The 19,868-nt window shown below is 38.9% G+C and overlaps 3 protein-coding genes across 6 annotated transcripts; 1 reads left to right on the top strand and 2 right to left on the bottom strand.

Annotated features, from left to right (window-relative positions):
* Positions 1-116: 116 nt before the first annotated feature.
* Positions 117-10,736, bottom strand: btk (Bruton agammaglobulinemia tyrosine kinase). 4 transcript variants are annotated; one of them, XM_067519200.1, is made up of 19 exons: positions 10,585-10,691; positions 9,526-9,626; positions 7,145-7,303; positions 6,841-6,945; positions 6,136-6,217; positions 5,817-5,945; positions 5,665-5,729; positions 5,389-5,573; positions 4,948-5,010; positions 4,769-4,823; positions 4,618-4,697; positions 4,179-4,306; positions 3,893-3,970; positions 2,973-3,144; positions 2,561-2,780; positions 2,336-2,400; positions 1,879-1,997; positions 1,546-1,707; positions 117-956 (listed from the first exon to the last, which is right to left on the bottom strand). In XM_067519200.1, exons 3-19 carry the CDS (start codon positions 7,286-7,288, stop codon positions 889-891), a joined length of 1,920 nt encoding a protein of 639 aa, XP_067375301.1. In that variant the 5' UTR covers positions 7,289-7,303; positions 9,526-9,626; positions 10,585-10,691; the 3' UTR covers positions 117-888. The 4 variants fall into 4 exon arrangements, with proteins under 4 accessions (XP_067375301.1, XP_067375300.1, XP_067375303.1 ...); XM_067519199.1 differs by lacking the exon at positions 9,526-9,626 and having other exon boundaries at positions 10,585-10,736; XM_067519202.1 differs by lacking the exon at positions 9,526-9,626 and having other exon boundaries at positions 3,899-3,970; positions 10,585-10,736.
* A 245-nt stretch (positions 10,737-10,981) lies between these two features.
* On the top strand, positions 10,982-14,538 carry rpl36a (ribosomal protein L36A). The gene is made up of 5 exons (XM_067519210.1): positions 10,982-11,179; positions 11,781-11,886; positions 11,966-12,033; positions 12,968-13,090; positions 14,463-14,538. The coding sequence occupies exons 1-5, from the start codon at positions 10,997-10,999 to the stop codon at positions 14,481-14,483; spliced, it is 501 nt and encodes a 166-aa protein (XP_067375311.1). The 5' UTR covers positions 10,982-10,996; the 3' UTR covers positions 14,484-14,538.
* A 62-nt stretch (positions 14,539-14,600) lies between these two features.
* gla (galactosidase, alpha) lies at positions 14,601-18,563 on the bottom strand. The gene is made up of 7 exons (XM_067519205.1): positions 18,303-18,563; positions 17,278-17,452; positions 16,318-16,492; positions 15,969-16,060; positions 15,704-15,865; positions 15,298-15,495; positions 14,601-15,169 (listed from the first exon to the last, which is right to left on the bottom strand). The coding sequence occupies exons 1-7, from the start codon at positions 18,461-18,463 to the stop codon at positions 14,837-14,839; spliced, it is 1,296 nt and encodes a 431-aa protein (XP_067375306.1). The 5' UTR covers positions 18,464-18,563; the 3' UTR covers positions 14,601-14,836.
* Positions 18,564-19,868: the final 1,305 nt, after the last annotated feature.

Here is a 19,868-nt window from a genome sequence, read left to right as displayed (position 1 = left end):
GGCACCATTACCTGTGTTTGCCAAACCTTACAGTCATTGCAGAGGCCAACAAAAATACATCACACTGTCAATCTATTATTAATGCATCATTAATGCATAATTTCAGTCATTTCAAAGCCTGTCATACTTGGCTTTTATTTGCGCAACACATATTACAAACACACTCTTATAAAGCCTTTTTCCACATGCAAATGTTTCTACACTCCACAATGATTCCAGGGAATACAACTGTTATGTGGCATCCATTGTGTATGTGTTTTCTTCCCCTTCCTCTCTTTCCCTCTCTCGTCTCTCTGGAGGGGGTTGCGGGGGGTACTTTGCAAAATAAATATGAGGGATATACTTTGTTTTCTTTTTCCCTTATTTGTTTTTAGTGTAGATGCATTTAAAAATGCATAATTAGTTGAGTTTTGTTTTATTACTTTTCTTGATTTGGTGCCTCCAGTGGCTCCTCCTCGCTCCCTTTTGAGTGGTTGGTCATAACTATTTGAATAGGTGCTGTAAGTATTGCATGCAGAATAATCTAAAGCACTAAAGTTCGGCTGTAAATACATTTGCGAATAGAATAGAATCCCCTCTTCCTAGTGTCTATACCCACCAAATGTTTGTTGCACAATAAATACAGATACAATATAGTTTAATCCAATAACCTTCAATTAAATGTACACATATTAAATGAGAGTACAGAACTTCATGTGATGGGAAGGCTACTCAAATCCGGAGTTATAGTGACATTCACATTACATTTATTCACATTATTATAGTGAAACCCAGTGAGACTGCTTAACCCTATATTCACACTAAACTGTTTTTATGATGATGTTAACTTTCCGGGGAAATGCAGAAATGCTGCTCTGTGAACAGTTTGTGTGTGGATTGTTTTGTAGTCTACTGGAGCTCGTACAACAGATCCTGAACATTCAGTGCCAGCTCCTGAAAGGTGGGTCTTTCATCTGCTTTCTGAAACAAAACAAAGAGAAGCTCTAAGTTTGGTGTTCAGCAAATATATATTCTTATACTATCAGCAGTCTGCACATGGTGCACCACTGACAGGGGCATCAGTGGTGTAAGAATTACTGCTACTTATACTTAAAGAAGCTACTCCACAGCATTGAAATTCTCTATTAGCCCTGCATTCAAAATGTTATTTTGGTAAATGTACACAAAGATAAGCATTGGGTTAAAAAAGGAAAAGAATGGAATATGGGGGTAATGTCAGCGTAACATACACATGATGCATAAACAGCACACATTTTGTGAATATTAGGTCAATTTAAATGACTATTCATGGGCTACTGGTTGGCTGGGTTCCTCAATCTCTATTATAATTGATTATTTGATCATATTATTTATGAATGATAATCAAAAGTTGCAAAGCTGTGACAAAGATTAAAGAAGAATAAAAAATTTAGTAAATACAACAAATTGCCTCCAAAATGTAAAAGTAAAAGTGAGTAAAAATGTAACGTAATACAAAAAAAAAAAAAAAAAAAACACCTAAAAAATGCCAGGACAAGACTGCTTACAGTCCAACACAAAATTGACTTGCCTCATGCCAGCAGCTTGACATAATGCTGTAGATTTTCTCATTAGCCAGCTGGGGGCGGTAGAGACGCAGACCCCGGGAGACCTGGTCCACTATTTCCGTGTTGTTTAGGCGTTCATACGGAAGTCGCCCTAAAGTGTACACCTCCCACATAAGAACCCCTGAATGGAGACAGTTCATGTGTTGAAAGCACTAGTTAAGATACAAGTGTGTATTCATGGTTTGTGAAATCATTTACGCTTGGTTTACACTCGCCAGATGCGTGACCAGAAATTGATGAGGGCACTGGCCTTTTGTAAATGGAAAATACACTGTTCATTATGTTTACTCACCATATGCCCAGATGTCTGACTTGCTGCTGAATTTGCAGTAGAGGAGGACCTCAGGAGGTGACCAGCGAACAGGAAACTTGGATCCTGCTGAGCTTGTGTATTCATCATCTAAGACATACCTAAACAGTGGTGGAAGGTCCTTTACTTAAAGTACAAATGTACTACAAATATTGCATTGTAAGAAATACTACATCTGAGAGTTCCGCCTTCCAACAATGTACTGTATTGTTATATATATTGTTATATATTCTATATTGTACTGTGCTTAAAGCATTAACGGTTAAAAAAGAAAAGGAAGACAAAGTACTTGCAAAATTCTAAGTGCTTGTTAGTACTTGAGTATATGTACTCAATTACTCCCCACCAGTGAAATGAGGCCGGGACGAGTTGATTTTAGTATACTTTTTAAGGCTCTTGTGTATCTGTGTGTGCCCTGCAGTTCACAGGAAGTAGTTACCTTGATAGTCCAAAGTCTGTTACTTTCACCGTACCATTGCCATCTACCAAACAGTTCCTTGCAGCCTGAGGATAAAGCAGACAACACTCTTTATTTAGCTATAATCATTAAACCTTTAGTCTTATCTTATCTTAACACCTAACCCAAGTAGCATGATGCAGTCATGTAGGAATGTAGCGGTGTGTGTTTTGCACTTTTGTTATGTGGCATATCCTTGTCTCTCACCAGGTCTCTGTGGATGTACTGCATGGTCTCTAGATAGGCCATGCCCTCGGTGACATCTTTGCACATCTCTAGGAGCTGAACTGTTGTTGGGTGTTGTTTGAGGCCCTCCTTGAGGTAAGTCAGCAAGCAGCCATTCGAAAGGAACTCGGTGACTATATAAATAGGTCTTTGTGTGGTGCAGACACCATACAGCTGTACCAGGTTCTCGTGGCGAAGCTTCCTGGTTTAAGCAAAAGGAGAAGGAAGTTAAGTATTATAAATGGGTTTTCCTCACAGGCTTTACAGAGACTACACTTCCCAGTGTGACAAACCAGTTGCTTAATAGTCAGGCACAAAATGAACACAGACCCAGTTTAGATATGTAAGTGTAGTCACACATAAATAGACTAAATCCAGATGTAGTTTTGCTTACATCATGATTTTTGCCTCTTCTATAAAATCATCTTCTGACATGGAGCCCTCTTTAATCATCTTAATGGCCACATCATGCTGGCCCTGCCACTTTCCATACTTCACCACTCCAAACTGACCAGAGCCCAGCTCTTTGATGAAGGTAAGATGATGGGGGTCGATCTCCCACACACCTGAAACAAGCAGGAGAGAAAAGAAAAGCACTTTTATTCCAGTACTCTGTCTACGTTATGGAATAGAAAAACGTTTTCACCTTCATCCCGGGGCTTATGCAGTATGTTTCAGAAAGTGGTAAGCTGCTTAGCTTAGCACAAAGACTTGAAACAGAGCTTAACACCAGCCTGGCTCTGTATGAGGTAGCAAAACACACCTTTTAGTGCCTCTGAAGCTCAATAACTCACACATTAGCTCTAATTTGTTTGCCCATTAACAGAGGGTTATCTATCCTCACTGACTGCCTGGCACCCTACGGGTGCTGACTCCAGGACCATATACTGTAACTCGTTAATTGATAATTAGAGCCTTAGTGGTGCTGCTTGGTGGATTATGTTACTACGACAAGGTGGATATGACTAAACTGCCTGCTGGCTCCAGCTTCACATTTCTCTGTCCTATCAACCTGGACACTCTCAGCAAGAATTAAAAACAGATTTCATCAAAATGTCAAACTATTCCATTAACAATCAAAGGACTTTTCACTTTTAACAAATGTGCTGGTACTTTTTTATTTATTATTTTTATTTTTTTATTTTTTATTTATAATTTTTTATTTACTTTTTTACCTATTTTATTACATGCGGCATTCACGCAACCGCAGAGAAATCCGTTATAATCAGCACACAAAAACATAATAACAGAGTGAATTCATAAGGCAGTAAGGCAGTCTGTCTGTTGACAAAGTCCTATTGATACCAGTCATACTTTTACCATAGCCAAGCCCTGCTGTTGATGGAGGCCGTGCCCGGTTAGAAACGATGTATTTCAGCCTGCTGACCATACCTGGTAAAGGAGATAAGCCACATTTTTAACCTGTAAGCTCAATGGGTGTGTGGAAAGATTGCATTTTCAATATTCTTCGGCTATATTGATTTATCTGTGTCCCTTGCTTATTCCTACGGTTACATCCTAATTTTAATCATATCTTGTTATATGACAAAATCCTGAATCTAACATTAACTTCATTAGATATCAGAGCCACTGTATCAACCTGCTGCATTGTGCTGGTGGTAGTTGATAAGATCTGGGATGGTGTTGAAATGATGCTTCTCTGCCAGATAAAACTGGCCTTGTGGGGTGGTGCATATGTTATAATGTCTGCAGCTTCCACTTGTTTCCCTGTGGAGAGAAAAAGAAGAGTAACTTGAAAGTTTATTCAACAGGTGTTCATGTAGACAGGAACTTGTGATTTATTGTTCATGCATGAGGAGGTAATACTGTGACTCCTCTGTGCTGCCCACAATGTAGTACAGTCTGTGATGAAAATGTTCTCCATGCAGGCACATAGGTCCATGTTTTGCATAAAAAATTTACATCTCTCTCCCTCTGTCACCCACTATTTCCGCTTTCATTACATAGAGTTCTTCTTTTATACATTCACACGGGTGAAGCCTGTGGATACAGTATATTGATGGTGTAATCTTACTCACCCACCACTCTTTGTGAACAAAGACACGGTATATTTCCCAGCTTTGCTTGAATCTCGGATCAAGAAGCCTCCATCTTTGTTCTGAGAGCAGGAAACAGCGTGTAAATTTGTTTGAATGCATAATGCCATTCATTGTGTTTGTCCCAGTTTACCTCAGTCTTTAGCAGCTTTTCTGCCTGGCTACGGTTCGTATTCTTACAATACCAGCTGTGTAAATAAAGCAATCAAACATATTTGAGTGAACTTAATGTTTTAGTCTAACATAAAAGTTGTTTGATTTGACACAATACAAATTTAGCAATGTAAACAGTAAAAAAACACCAATACTCACTCAAACCTTTCTAGCCCACTTTCTGTTTCCACGACATAATTACTTGGTATGTATCCTTCTATTCTGCAAAAAAAAAAAGGAAACACAGTGTATACTAATAATGTAAATACACACTAAAATACAAATACATGTGGATCTTGGCAGGACAAACCATACTAGTAAAATTTCATTAATACATTTTTGTTACTAATCAAATCAAATAAGAAATAGTCAGTATTGATTATATTATATTGGTATTGTTATATTTTGCTTATTTATGTGCTCCAAAGGATACATTGGTTTTCCCTTCCCATTTGCATTTTACTTTGATGTTTTTGAAGTGGATGATCAGTGTAAATATATTGTTTGTGATTTACTTAACATTCACACCACAGAGTCATGAGATTAGAAAACAGACGTCAGCTAGGTCCTTTATTTTAAATTTAAAATTGTTCATTTTACCCGTATTTGTCTCGGGCCTTCCACCAGTTTATGTCAGACTTCTCGAGGATGATGTACTCCTCATCCTTCCTGAGCTCCAGGTCTTGGTCTGTCATGGGTTTGTAATTGTACTCAGCTATGACAGTGATGCCTACAGAGGCGGCGGGTGGCTCAGGCTGTGGAGGTAAAGGTCGACCAGGCTTCTCCTGAAGCAGCACAGGATAAGAAAACGCATTAGAGAGCAAAATAGTCTGTTTGGAATTGGTATATATTGACCCTAAAAGACTGCGTTCGTACCTCTGTTGGAGTAGGAGGAAGAGGTTTCCTGGTTACACTTTTTCGAGATTGTTTTGATGGAATGCCTATGGACATTTAAAATGTGAACGAACCCATTTACAGGTTGAACATTTGACTGTTGCAGAAATGACACAAAAGAAATTAGTTCTCACCATTCTTATTATTATCTAGCACCTTGCAACCCATAGCTTGTTTGACTTCCTGGTGGCAGCACAGCCACACCCCATCGACCCAGAAGCAAGGATGGTACTTCTGCATCAGGTCCTTGTTAAAGCGCACCACTTTGCACACGAATAAAAACATGCGCACACATGTGACATTTAAATTAAATCGACATTTGCATTTGCTCTGGCACGCAACACTTCGGCTGATGCGACGTTAAGATACAGCTAAATGTTGCACGTATGAGACAGGACTGTCAGAATACATAACTGCTGAGATAAATGTGTACATTTGTATATGTATACTTACTTTGTTTCAATTTCGTTATCCACTGATTTCGAATATCTTCATTCCTAGCAAATATGTACAAAGGCCCTTCATCATAAATGATCTGTTGCAAAAATGACAAAAAAATTTAATAAAAATGTTTGTAGCGGAACGTACAGTCTTTTCTCATGTACAGCTTTTCAGCTTTACACCTTCCCATATGTGTGACAAACAATCTAACATCTTAAACGCAGATAAATTTCCTTTCTCAGAATTTTCTGTGTTGACTAACACCATTCAAGCACATTTTCCCCATCTGTAGCCACCTTGTATCATGGTTTAACAGGTGTGCAATGGCAGCACCTGCGAGGCCACTGAAAGCCCCTAGTTCATTTGAGTGTAAGACATGGTTTCACTTCTTAACAATTGACTTTCACATTATTAAATGTTAAAGGATTGAACGTTTTTTTCTCTGGCAAACAGAAAACTTGATCTCAAGTTGAAAGCCTCACATGCTTGTAATTTGCATCTACCAGCATATTTTTTGACAAAAGGCAGTGGAAAACACTGCCAAACAAGGAATATATTACCCTTGCTTAAATTAATATTACTCTACAGTTCCCTAAACTGATATTGTGATAATAGTGTCCTTGTCTATTTAGATTGTTAATAGATTCTCTGTATGTTTTGGAGCGATCTTTATATTGTATATTGCTGTTGGAAAAGTTAAATGACCAAATTGTCTACCTGAAATGCATACATGCGCTCTTGTGGGGAATTAGGTTCTGGCTGGACCGTCTCAACACACTTGATCTTCTCCAGGTCAACTGATCCTTTGAAACCTTTTCGCTTCTGCTTAACAGATGAGGAAACAGTCAGATAACTCAGCAGATAATCACAGGACCTACACATGTAGCTGTTTGTAAGCTTGTAAGCTGTATGTAAGCTTGCCAGCAAATTATAATCCTGTACGAATGCAAAACGGCAAACGTGAACATAAGTTATGAGATAGTATTTGAGAAAAGAAGTTCTTGCAGGTCCAAATACATACCCCTTTATCAGAATCAAAATCATAGTAAGCAATTTTTTCCTGGGTGAGCACAAACAATCTCTCCTTGTAGTTTAAAGGGGATGTCTTCTTCTTCTGCTGAGATCGTTTAATGAAGATTTCTTCCAGTATACTGTCTGACATCATTCAGTCAGGATTGATCTACAGGGGTATGAGAAATAATCAATATCTTTGTAAAGCATAACAGCAGCATGTCACTGTACGTTTTCTCTGGGGCAGAGCGACACTAAACAGCGCATTCACACCACGATTCAGGCAGCTATGACTGTGCTCAGACCTTATTTGTTTTGTGATTAGAATTAAAAGAGATTTTACATTGGCGTTGCACTTCACACTAAATTATTCAGTGTTTTCATTTATTGTATTGTGTGTTATATATTTTCAACAGTAACAAATAACCGCAGAATTTACATTAATAAATATCCTATCAGAGGAATCAACTTGAGAGTCAGAGAAATGCAACTACAAGTTGTGTGACATATCTGGAACAGAATGACGAAGATATGTAGCACCAGCATGTGCTGTCGTTTGCATAAGCCCTGCTTTTCATGCCAGCAACATCTTCTGTTTTCCCCCTGTGGCACATCTGTTTCCCTCAGCTACTATATCCTGGTCTTTATCACCCAAACGCACAGTACGCTTTTGCACTAAAGAAAGAAATATTTGCCATAGTGTCCACCAACTCCCTGGTCTACAACCTGTGCCTTTATGTGGTGGGTGAAACATTACTCTTCCACTTTTTAACCACTTCTCATTCTGTTATTGTATGGCAAATTGTATCAAGTATAAATTTATTACCAGCATCGAAAAGCCTTTTGGCATTTGAATTTCATGTCATATAAATGTTTTTTGAATTTCTGAACAGGGCCGATACACAGATAACAAACGATATCTGAATGAAATGGCACTGCACACAGGTCATATAAAAATGGGGCAATCACATCACCAGAAGGCCTTTTTCTTTCAGATGCTTTCACTCACAGCTACCCACAAGCATAATTACATTTTAACTCATTATAAGATAAGTATGCCAGTTAAAAGTGCCCATCTCTTGAATGGCAGCTTATTATGTCTAGTTGTCAGCACCTAGTAACTGTAAGCACTAAAATGAAGCTTGCACCTCTAATACAGACCAAGACCTTGATTGCTATCACAGCTAGATGAAGGCAGAGTGGGTAACTCAATATTAATTGACAGAACAAGAAACTCGTCCTAAGCAAAACCCAAATCATTTACCTCAAACACTGTTCTCAAACGTATTTCCATCAAGTCATAACTAAAATTTAGGCTCACATTATAAAATACAACAACAGTACACAGTGCGCTGAACGTAAGAAGCCAAAGTGTTATTGCCAGGTCAAACCTGAACTATCCGGTAATCATACTCACCCTTCACACAGATGAGCGCTCATTGTCTGCTAGTCTCTGTCAGATGTGTTTGCACTTCGGCTCAGCCTATTTTCAGCTCGTAAGCACTTCCTTCTCTCGCCTGAACTATAACTTTACCACTGGCAGAAGCTTCAGTAACTCCCTGCTAACCCAGAGTGTGACATGTCTTCACACCAGAGTGATTATACCTTTTTCTTTGTCTGTGCTGTCATGAGCAGACAGCCATGTTCCCTATTCTGTGAAACATTGTTTACTCATTCCTCATTCATCGCAAACCCAGTGTTTTCTCACATCACTAACCTGAGTGGAGGTTAACAAACTCTGAAAATTTTAACAGATAATCAATGGGCGATTTACCTCTGGCCTTCTGTTTCTGTTAACAATTAGAGCCAGTCTACAGAAACTGTGCAGCTATGTTTCACTGTATTAAAGGCACCAGAAAATGTTTTTTTTTTTTCTTTCTTAGAGGCTGTTGACTCATGGTGGCTGACACAGACAAACTGATAGGGAAGTTGCATCAGTGTTGTACTGCAATATGAAGAGAGAAGAAACCCAGTGGCTTAAAACTGAGGCACGTCAATCTGACATTATCTGTCTTTTAGATGTGGTTATCTAACATTTCCACATTTATGTTACATAAATACATAGGAATGTTGCATGCCATGCTTACCATACCAGTTGTGACGTGTGCTGAAAAATGACCTCTGATTCTAGATTTGGCTGTTTCCAACATGACAGCGTTTTAACACATTGGAAGATGTACTTTCTCAAATTTCGAATGCTTATCTTCTAAGTCGTCTGTGTGTTTGTGGATTGCGATTTCATGTAACATGCCTATGCATTTGACTGCAACTGAAATCGGATGAAATTGTTATTTAAAACAAAAGTGCACCTAAAAAACTCACTCTCACTTACTATTTTCATTGATTCAAAAGCGGGTTTTCATAGAATGATCTTATAGGAAGATGATTTACCATTTTTGACTTGTGTGGCTGTCAGAGTGATGGGCGACTGATCTTTTAAACCCATAAATAAATGTGTCCCATGTTGATGCACACAAGAGAGTGGAGAGACCCTGCACACATCAGCAAAGACCCCAATTAAATAAAGATAAAGACATATTAATATGTTTTAGGGCGAATAAAATTACTTAACTAATTTTGTGATGTTTGGTATGACACAGCAAACACAATTTTATCAAGAGCTGGTCTAACAGGAACCTGTCAAGATGCTGTCCTTCCTGATGTTTTCCTGATAGATAAGTGAGTTATGCAAAAAGTGTGTGCATGTTTGTGTGTGTGTGTGTGTGTGTGCTCAGCATTACACTGACAAAAGAATATTCAATGCAAGTAGTAAAAAGTAAGTTTAACCTCAAACACACCACAACCTTTTAAAGTTATGGTCTTCTTACCTCATTTGTCAAACACACACACACACACACACACACACACACACACACATACACACACGTGCACACACGCGCACACACACACACACACAGACATGGGAAATAAAAATTCTTATTTTGCATATAGATAAAGGTAATTTTAGAAATTATTTAGTTTATTAACAGGCTCAGTAATTCATAACACTTGGCATGCATAGATAATAAATGTAACCACACGAAACTACCACCTGGTAAAATCACAAAGATAGATCTAAACCAGTGTGACAAAATGTTTTTACAGTGACATTTTACTGTGCAGCACAGCAGAATAACACGTACTACATCGATGTGAGCAACACATTACGAACCAAGAATAACATCTTTGCATTTTAACGTATAAACTTAATATGGTTTGACTTACTTCCAGTATTGAGGAGATGAAACACTTCATTTACTACTGGCATTCAAATCTAATATGCAGCATGTGGGCTTCAATTCAGGAACAAAGATCTATAATTTACACAACTTTTCACCGCAGCCTTTCAAATGAAATGTAATCAAGAGAGCTGCTCCTGTCATTGAGACTTCAGTATTTCTAAGATTAAAGTACTTACCTTAAAGACATTCAAAGAACTTTGTGACTTACCCAGACTCCCAGAAAATTCAAGCATCGGACAGACAACTACAGATGCTGAGGCTTGAAGCGATGGCATGAACCTTTTCCTCAGTTGCTTGTCTCCCATAAAATGTGTGTTGGCCTGTGATGCAAGAAGCTTAAACCCACCCACATAGAGGAATTGACTCTGCTTACTTCCCCTTTTTCTTCCTGTTCATTTTCATATCAGCCTTCAGGACAGCTTTTGTATTAAGTGGAAGCAGTCTAAACAAACAAACAAAAAGGTCATGTTTGAGTAATGTTACTCTTATGTTTTTATTTGAGATTGTTTCTTAAACAGTCTAGTACAATTTTGAGAAATGCATGGAAAAGAGTTTTTATATTAAAGTGATCATTTCCTTATGCTTAAAAGTCTACTTAGTGTGTAATTTGCAGTAACTAAATGTATGAGTCCCTTCAGACAAACAAACATATAAGCAGTTTGCTTTCATCTTTTTGTTTTTTTGTCCGTCTGACTCCCCGCCGCCAGGGGCAGCATCAAGCCCGCGGCCTCCTCATCCAACTACTTTATGAACTGCTTCCGCGTCTGTCTTCCTCTTTTCCTCTGCATCGGGTCGCAACCATGGTATGAAACGATTAGGCGAATACACTTTGGAGAATCAAACTCAATCTTCTTGATTAAAGCATTTCTTAAGCATTTATTTAATTTACGCGTGTGTTGAATGTTTTGATATGCAGACAGATGATAATATTAAGCGTGTGGTGCTCGTCTTGTAATGTTATTAGAGTTCGTGATCTTCCACCGAAATGAGACCGTAAAAATTCCGCAGCTAGTCTCGGTTTCGCTGTCTCTGCCGTATTTTATTTAAAAAAAAAAAGTAAATGTTTTTCAGAGGAAGCTTCTTGACAATTAGCCATGTGTTAAGTATGTAATCAGCTATTTAGCTCTAAATGAACGTGGAGTTGTTGCAATGCTAACATATTAGCAAGTGCTAAAGTATGCAGCCTGTGCTCTGGCCTGACACTACAATGGCAAAACGAGAGCTTTCTATTTACTAAAAGGGCCGAGATGTTATTAATGCGACCTAATTTCCACCTTATTATATTTAAACCCGCTCATAGAAATAGTTTAGCCAGCTTAATGGTCTGCAGTGCCGGTGGAGAATGTTAGTTTCTCCAGGGGATTGTACATTTGTTCATAGTGTCTTGTCTTTTGTGTTGTCCAGGTGAATGTCCCGAAGACCCGCAGGACCTACTGCAAGAAGTGCAAGAAGCACCAGCCCCACAAAGTTACCCAGTACAAGAAGGGAAAGGATTCCCTCTACGCACAGGGTAAACCAGCCTTCTGTATCTGCGTTTTTTGTTAATGGGCTGCATCGTGGAATGTGGTCAAACTGTAATTGTTGTGCAGGTAAGAGGAGATACGACAGAAAGCAGAGCGGGTACGGTGGCCAAACGAAGCCCATTTTCCGCAAGAAGGTAGGTTCATATTCTGCTATTTTTAACCCAAATGTTTTATGTAGCACTAAAAAGATTAGGAAGCAAACGTGCAGGTTCTTGGTAAGTGGTGCCATTTTCATACAGCTGTGTTATTTTCAAGCTCTTAATGTTTGTGAGGTGGAAAACGTCCCGGTTTTGCCCTGTTATATATAACATTGTTTGTGGTTTTGACTGTCGGCCGTACAAAACGGTTTACACTGATTAGCCACGACATTAAGGACACTGGCACAACCTGATGCAATCCAGTACAGCAGCTCTGACATAAATTCTACTTTTTTCAAAGTTATAATTTCTTAGTTTCTAAACTTTGGTTTAACCACCCAACATCAGCCAAAATGTAAACTTCTCTACATAAGCGTGGGTAGCTGTCATACTGCACATTGAATTTGTTTGGTGATATTAAACACCTGCCCGGTCAACTACTCTCTTAGGTGAGGTTCATTTTGAAATGAAGAGGCATGTCACCCAGTGAAGTTGGGTTTGGCTGATGTATTCTTAATAGTTTTGGTCAACAGGGGAGTATGATGACATAACCTAACACATGAATTCAGGCTGCAGGCGGACAATTAACCAAACACGATAAGAAGAAATGCTAGAATTAGCATCTGCAGGATGCTCGTAGACAATAAGGATAGGGAGAACATACAAACTCCACAGAGAAATGTCGTAGACCTTAGGTCCACAGCTCCAGTACTGTGCTGCCCATTAGTACTGGTGTATCTAATGTTATGGAGGATTGGTGTAAGGATGATATCTTGAGTTCAAGTTTGACTTTTTTATTTTTCTTGACTTTTACAAACTTGACAATCAAAAATAATTGGGTACCAAATAATGTATAGAGTAAGTAATAGACAATTAAATTGTTGCTGTCAACTATTGCATCATGTACAATCTGAATGATGCTGTTTTTCAGGCTAAGACTACAAAGAAGATTGTGTTGAGGCTTGAGTGTGTGGAACCCAACTGCAGATCCAAGAGAATGCTGGCAATCAAAAGATGCAAGCACTTCGAGTTGGGTGGAGACAAGAAGAGAAAGGTATGTGAATTTTGTATTAAGGGATGTCTGTGTGTACATCTCACTATGTATTACACATTTCAGTGTGCTTCATTGATTTCATTTTCATTTCATTTCTTTCTGATTTTTTTATAATCTCTTGGGTCAAAATCGTAATGATCTAAAAAGGCTAATTAAAATTTTTAAACGGTTTTATTGCACTAAACAACATTACACATACCAAATGTAACGCATCCACAGAATGCATGATAAATTAGGGTGAGTTGACCCAACAAAATGAATAATTTTAAATACTTCTAATCAGCACTTAATTCTGCTTGTTAGCTACACTGTATTTTAACTCGCCATTTCCGGGTAGGTAAGGAAATGTTAAGTCACGTTCGGTGTATTTGCTTGCAATTAAGTAACCAGTTTACGGTTGGCTTTCTTGGGAAAGCTGATTTAACTATCTTGTAAATGGGAAAGCTGTTTTCCCAAAATGGGGCACGGATTTAGGCAAACATTTCTCAGGTATTTTTCTTTTTTTCTGTAGAATGCAGATTTATCGGTTATGTATACATCTAAACCTGGTTTCTAAACACTTTATTTTTACGAGTTCATGTGCAATAATTGAAAGGTTGTAGAATTGACAAGTAAAGAAGCTGAATTAAAGGGAAAAAAATTACAGGAGTAATCCCACCTCATTTTTAAATCAGTATGATCTAGCACAAAGTGCCTTATAGTTTAAAGTTGCTTTCTACTGTGAATCTCTTTTCTGTTGCGTGAACAGAGCATCGAATAGTCAGAAAGCAGCATTTTCTGTCAGTATGCAGTTACAATCTGTGAGCCACACTCAGATTTCTCCACGAGTTGGAGAAATCTAATTTCTCATCTGCTGTGTGTATATATGTGGATTTCCAGTAACCAGGTATCTAAAGTACACATAAACACTGTCCTCACGATTACCTGAGGAAGTGGATTTTTCGAAGTAATGTGGTTACTTGAGGTCCTTAATTTGGTGTGACTGATTAAAACACAAAACCAAGAGTCGTTGCTAAGCATTTATGTCAAAGTGTGTCAACAGATAACAAAAGACACATTTGACATTGCTAGTTTTGATAAGGTGTCATTTCTCAAGGACAAGCTTGTTGTTGTGGCAGTTGTAAGGCTGTTTGGTGATTCTCCAAAGAGAACTGTAGCAGCTTTGTTTCGATGGTTTATTTCCTGTGTTACCCATGTTCTCACTTGGTATGGCTGCTTTCAAGAAACGTTAAGAACCTGTTCAAAATGTAATAAATGGTTCGTTATACATTCTTAGTAAACAGCATGTGGAGTTGGAACATTTCTTTGCCAAATGTTTATTCACCTCTGCTTTAGCAAAAATGTTCACTAAATTGTTTCTCTTCTCTTACAGGGCCAGGTCATCCAGTTCTAAACTAGTCTGCTGTGAAGGCTCAAGGCACTATTTTCATTAAATGTATTAAAACATCCTTTGGAGTGTGGCTGTTTCTTCAGCTATGTTTAACTGTTTGTCAGATGCTCAAATCAGCCATTGTCTTAGGGAAATGTAACTTTTATTAAGAGTAAAGTCAGGACAGTTTACATGTGCAAAACATTTTGTAGTGCTTTTATTAAACATGATTATCAATCACCAATTTAATCAGGGGAAACTAGAATAAAAAATGTCTTGGCATAAAATACAAAATTTACACACTGGACAAATTAAAAGATCAAGTTGTTCTTTAAAACAGTTAAATACTGCAGATAAAGTGCACAACACCCTAAGATCTAAAGAATGGTGGCTTGCTTGTGTTTGAATGACACATCCTGCCAGCGCAGCTTGTGCATCCTCGTAAAGTCACTGTTGATGGGAGTGACTGTCAGCAGAGCGGTGCCTGAAGGGTTGACAGACAGAATTACTTTGCTCTCCGAAGTCTGAACGCCCATTTCCTTGTACTGGGGCAGAATTTGTGTGACGTTACACTTGGGGACACAGATTTTCCAGCCAGGAATTGCTCCGATCACAAACCCTCGGGCACCACCGATCTCCTGTCTGTTCAGCACAGCCACGGCCAGCCTGTTGTTAGACAGAGGTCTCTCCCATACTTCAAAACTGTCAAACTGGAGAGAAATCCATGTAATAAAATTTGATGTTTCTTTTTTATAAATGATAAAGCGTGCACCAATTTCTAAATGAAATGAACAAATCAAATGATGATGGCTGTCATGTCAGGAGAGAGGGCACCCACCTTTGCAGTGCAGTACCCTTGTTTTCCCAGTGGGTCCTGGCTGATGTCTATGATGAGTCTGTTCTGCAGCAGCTTCTTGGAGCGAGGGCAAATTTTCCTCAAATCGTTAGACATGAGCAGAGGAGCTGCCATGATGGCCCACAGTGCCATCTGAGACTCCTGCTGGTCATGACTCAGGCCAAAGTTTCCAATGACCAGCTAGAGAAACAGATCAATAAATATGTAAATTAACAAGGCAATTTAGTGTTATTGACAGTCTGCATGACATCAACAACTTGGAACAGACAAATGTGAGAATTTTTACAAAGAAATGTTCCGCTACACATTATAGGTCCTTTCTGTACAGGACGCATAGGTATAACAATTTAGCATTATGGTTTTACTAGGAGTTGCATGAGCAGAGTACCATATCAGGGTCGTTCCAGCCCCCAGGTCCTGCTGCTGGCACGATGATGTCTTGATGAACGACAGTCCAGTCTAAGATGGACTTCACAGAGCTCCAGGAGTCATACACATCAGCGAAGTTGCGCCAGTGGTTACATGTCTCACGGATGGCCGTGTAGTTCGGCTGGAGGCAGAGAAATGCTCTTTTATGTAGGATACCATAAGGCAAGTGGTTTCGTCAGATAGTGGATTATCACCATTAAGAATATGTTAAGTTTGTCACTGACCTTTTGGAAAGCCCACTCGTACAAAGGCCACTCACAGGAGTACAGGATACTTCGTCCAGTTTTGTTCAGTGCTTTTGACATTTTTACGTAGCCTTAACCAGAAGAAATGTTAGGCAGATTAAGCCTCATATAACTCGTCTAATGAGTCATGGAGGAGCTGTACAATAAAAGTAATCAGACAATGGACCTACAACGTTGCCAAATATGAATTTAAAAGTCACCTAGTATTTACATGTATAGAGATAAACCTTTTACAAGTACCATATTCTTTTAGTGATCTACATGTTGGTAATCGGAGACAAGATCAATGTTTGAATGAGTAAATATACATTCTGAATCAAAGGCTCACCTTCCTCCAGCATAGTCCACTTCAGGTTACAACCATCAAATTTGAGAAGATCAACTTCCCAGTCAGCAAAGGTCTGAGCATCTATCTCATAGTAACCAAGACTCCCAGGGTATCCAGCACAAGTGTTTTTCCCAACATCTGCATATATACCCAGCTTCAGGCCCTTAGAGTGGACCTAAAAAATAAAAAACATGCTTGTTGTGCATTTATTCCATTTAAAACCATCAACTGCAGTTATTGATTGTGCCCTCGTGGGTCTGTAGGTGGTGATGTTGCACAGCCAAAGAATGGAAACTGTTTCCTTTCATGGTGAGTATCACTTTTTAGCTGCCTGTGTGGGACTCAGCCTGTCATAGTTGTCTTCAAGTCAAAAAAACTCCTTTCACCTGCAACCGTCCGTAGCGAAGAGGGTGAACGACAGCATACTCCCACCTGAGACAATATATGCCTACGAATGTCCCTTGGCTCCTAGTGCTTAATTTCTACCTGCAAGAAATCCGAGACCTGGCTTCCACATCTGGTCCTTTCCCATTCGTTATGTAAAAAATTGCGGGTTGGCTCCAATGCATGCGTGATGAATATGTAAACTGACTGTGTAATCACTTTTAGAGTTATAAAACCAGCCCTTCTCAAACTTTTCCTTGTCACAGATTTCCAAACTTAGATGTACTGAACCACTGATTGGTAAAGCTGCACCCTGTGAAACCATATCTGTGGGGAAAATGTATTATATATGGCATAGTTTAACATTATATAGCTGTGTATACTGTTAACAATAAAACTATAATAAAACCTGCAATAATCTTGTGCATATGCTCCTTCCAGCCAGTGCAATAACTGAAATCCTAGCATTTCTCACTTTTCCTAAATCTTACTGAACACCTCTCTCTTTAATAGATACAGATAGAGGAATCATGGCACATGTGGACTTTTTATGCTTCCTTTAAAACCCCTACTCACATAGTCGGCCAGTTTCTTGATGCCCCCCGGGAATCTTTGGGGGTCTGCCTGAAGGCGGCCCTGGGCATCACGCTGGTAGGAGGGCCAGCAATCATCAATGCAGACGTACTCGTAGCCAGCATCCTTCCAGCCCTCCTTCACCATCACATCTGCCATCTGCATGTACAGCTGCTCACTGCCAGAGCAGCAGGAGGAGGCAGGTAGGGACGATAGTATCAGTTAGATGCGAGCGTTCGATGTCATGGTCAACAGCAATACAGCGGAATAAAAGCATTTACATGCTAGAGGAATTACCTTAACCGTGAATGGCAGTTTTGGTGCTGTTTATTGTTGAGTAATGTAACACAATGACACTTCAACCAACAGGCTGACATTTCGTTCCCTAAATACTTTGCTGGGGGAAAACGATATTGCATGCACGAATGGAGACATACAGCTCCCCAATGTAAGACAGGGATCAGATTCTTGGAATATCTTGAAATATTGAGACTAACTTGCATAACTTGCAGTTATGAGTAAAGTTGCATTCATCAGTCTCAATTGGGACTTTATTTTCCCCATTTAACGTGCCTTAGGAAGGTTATTACATCATCCACCGACATCAATATCGCTGACACCAATACCAGCCTCACACCAGCGAGCAAAAAATAGAAATTAAATCAGCTCGTGTCATTACGGTGACGCGTCACCTGTTGTTTCTGTTCTCATGCTGTTATTATGATTGTTCTTAGATTAAGATTTTAAAATACAAGCACACAGTGCATGGAAAATGGCATAAATGCGAAATAAAATTTGACACAAGTCGTGATATTAGGAAAGTTAATTTAAGTTGTACTTCATTAGATTGAACACGCATTTCTTTATATTTGTCTTAAATTACACCTTGTTTGCTTCACTTTCTGTGGACTATTTTTTTGTTTATTTTTTTTAAAACAAACGTGAAAGTTGACTCATTTTTAAGTGATATTAATTTGACTGATTTCCTTGTCATACTGCAGTCCCGGATCGCCACTGGAGCCCCTTACCTGATGCAGTTATCGGGGTCCTTGTTACAGTTGATATTACACATGAACCTCTCCCAGTGCAGCCAGCCCATGGTGGGTTTTAGCGCAAGGCCATTGTCCAAAGCTTCAGCGGCAGGGCTCATTAAACTAAGAACAGCCAGGAGAAACGCCGCTCTGTACATTTTTCACACTTTATGTCGACACTTGTCAAACTAGACAGTAAAGACAAAAGCAACTACTGCCTAAGATCTATTTCCTCATTCAAAACCCGTCCACCCCGCCCCGTTGATGAGTGACATACGTCTTGGACCAATAAGGTCAAAGTGCGCCTATAACTGTCCAATAGCGTCGCGCCGTTTTTGCACGTTGTTGAATTGCGGAAGCGGCGAAGCTTTTCAATTTACTCACTGTAACAGTCAGGTGAGAGTTTGGAAGTCAGGTGACACGATGTGCTAGTGTGGTCCTGTCTTGTGATTTTCCCGCATACCGAAGCCACAAAAGCAAACAGCAAAACTTACAGTGACATGCATGTTATCTAGTCAATTTTTTAGAAACAATTAGATTGTAAAAAGCTAAAAAAAAGCTCTTTAAATAATTGCAGTGACAAACGTAATGCAAATATGGCACGTGGCTTTAAACACCATATGCAGCATGCTGTAAAAATATCAGTACAACTTTGAAGATGTGTATTATTTGTAATATGTAAAGTTTTGTTTGCCTATACTAATATTTGACCTCTTTAGGGCATTTTGGAACATATATCTAGTGAAATATTTGTAACATACTGTAGTTTTAAGTAAAACTCTCTATACTTTCACTTCTACTTTCACTAGCATTTAAAACTAGATGTTGGTACAGGCCCCTGATTTAAACATGGTCTCTGTATCAGGTAATACATCAGAACCCACATGAGAGGACAGTTTAGGGTTTTGTTAAACTTAGCCTGTAAGAATGCAGGAAGGGCCATTCTGATAAAACAACAAGACGTCGCTTTTTAAACCTTTTTAAAAAACCTGGAAATAATAGTCCACACTGAATAATGATCTACATCCGGGGCAACTTGCTAACCAGAGTAGTTACCAGTGTTTGTCATTGTTCACAAACATTTAAAACGTATTTATATTTGTTTATATTTTGCACAATCTTAGTTTAAAAAAAGAATCAAATCTAAACAAATGTTATAAAAGTGTCCTTTAGTGTAACCTGAATGTCCGGAGCCATCAAGCACTGGCCTGCTCTGTCTGGTTATCAAACCTTTTGTGAGAACATAGGACTTAAGCCTACATATAGCACAATAGTTTTTTAGGGCAGTTACAGGTAAATTGTGTCTCTGACAAAGCCAGATTATTGTGTGTTTATGCCTCAGACTTACCTAAAGAACATCTGCACAGCCCATAGATAAATATTTGTATTCCCTTTCCAACAGACTCGTTGAGTGCAAGAAAATACCCAGTTTACCCCACTGTTCCCTTAGGAGACTGTTTAATACAATTGCCACACAATAATACGCTACCTGCAATAAAGTACGACTATATACATGTACACAGCGCTTCAAGCTATTTATTAGCTCCAAATTCAAGAAGCTAA

The sequence above is a fragment of the Channa argus genome, chromosome 10 (assembly GCF_033026475.1).
Source record: "Channa argus isolate prfri chromosome 10, Channa argus male v1.0, whole genome shotgun sequence".
Taxonomy (NCBI): Eukaryota; Metazoa; Chordata; class Actinopteri; order Anabantiformes; family Channidae; genus Channa; species Channa argus.
This window is presented reverse-complemented; position numbering and strand designations above follow the sequence as displayed.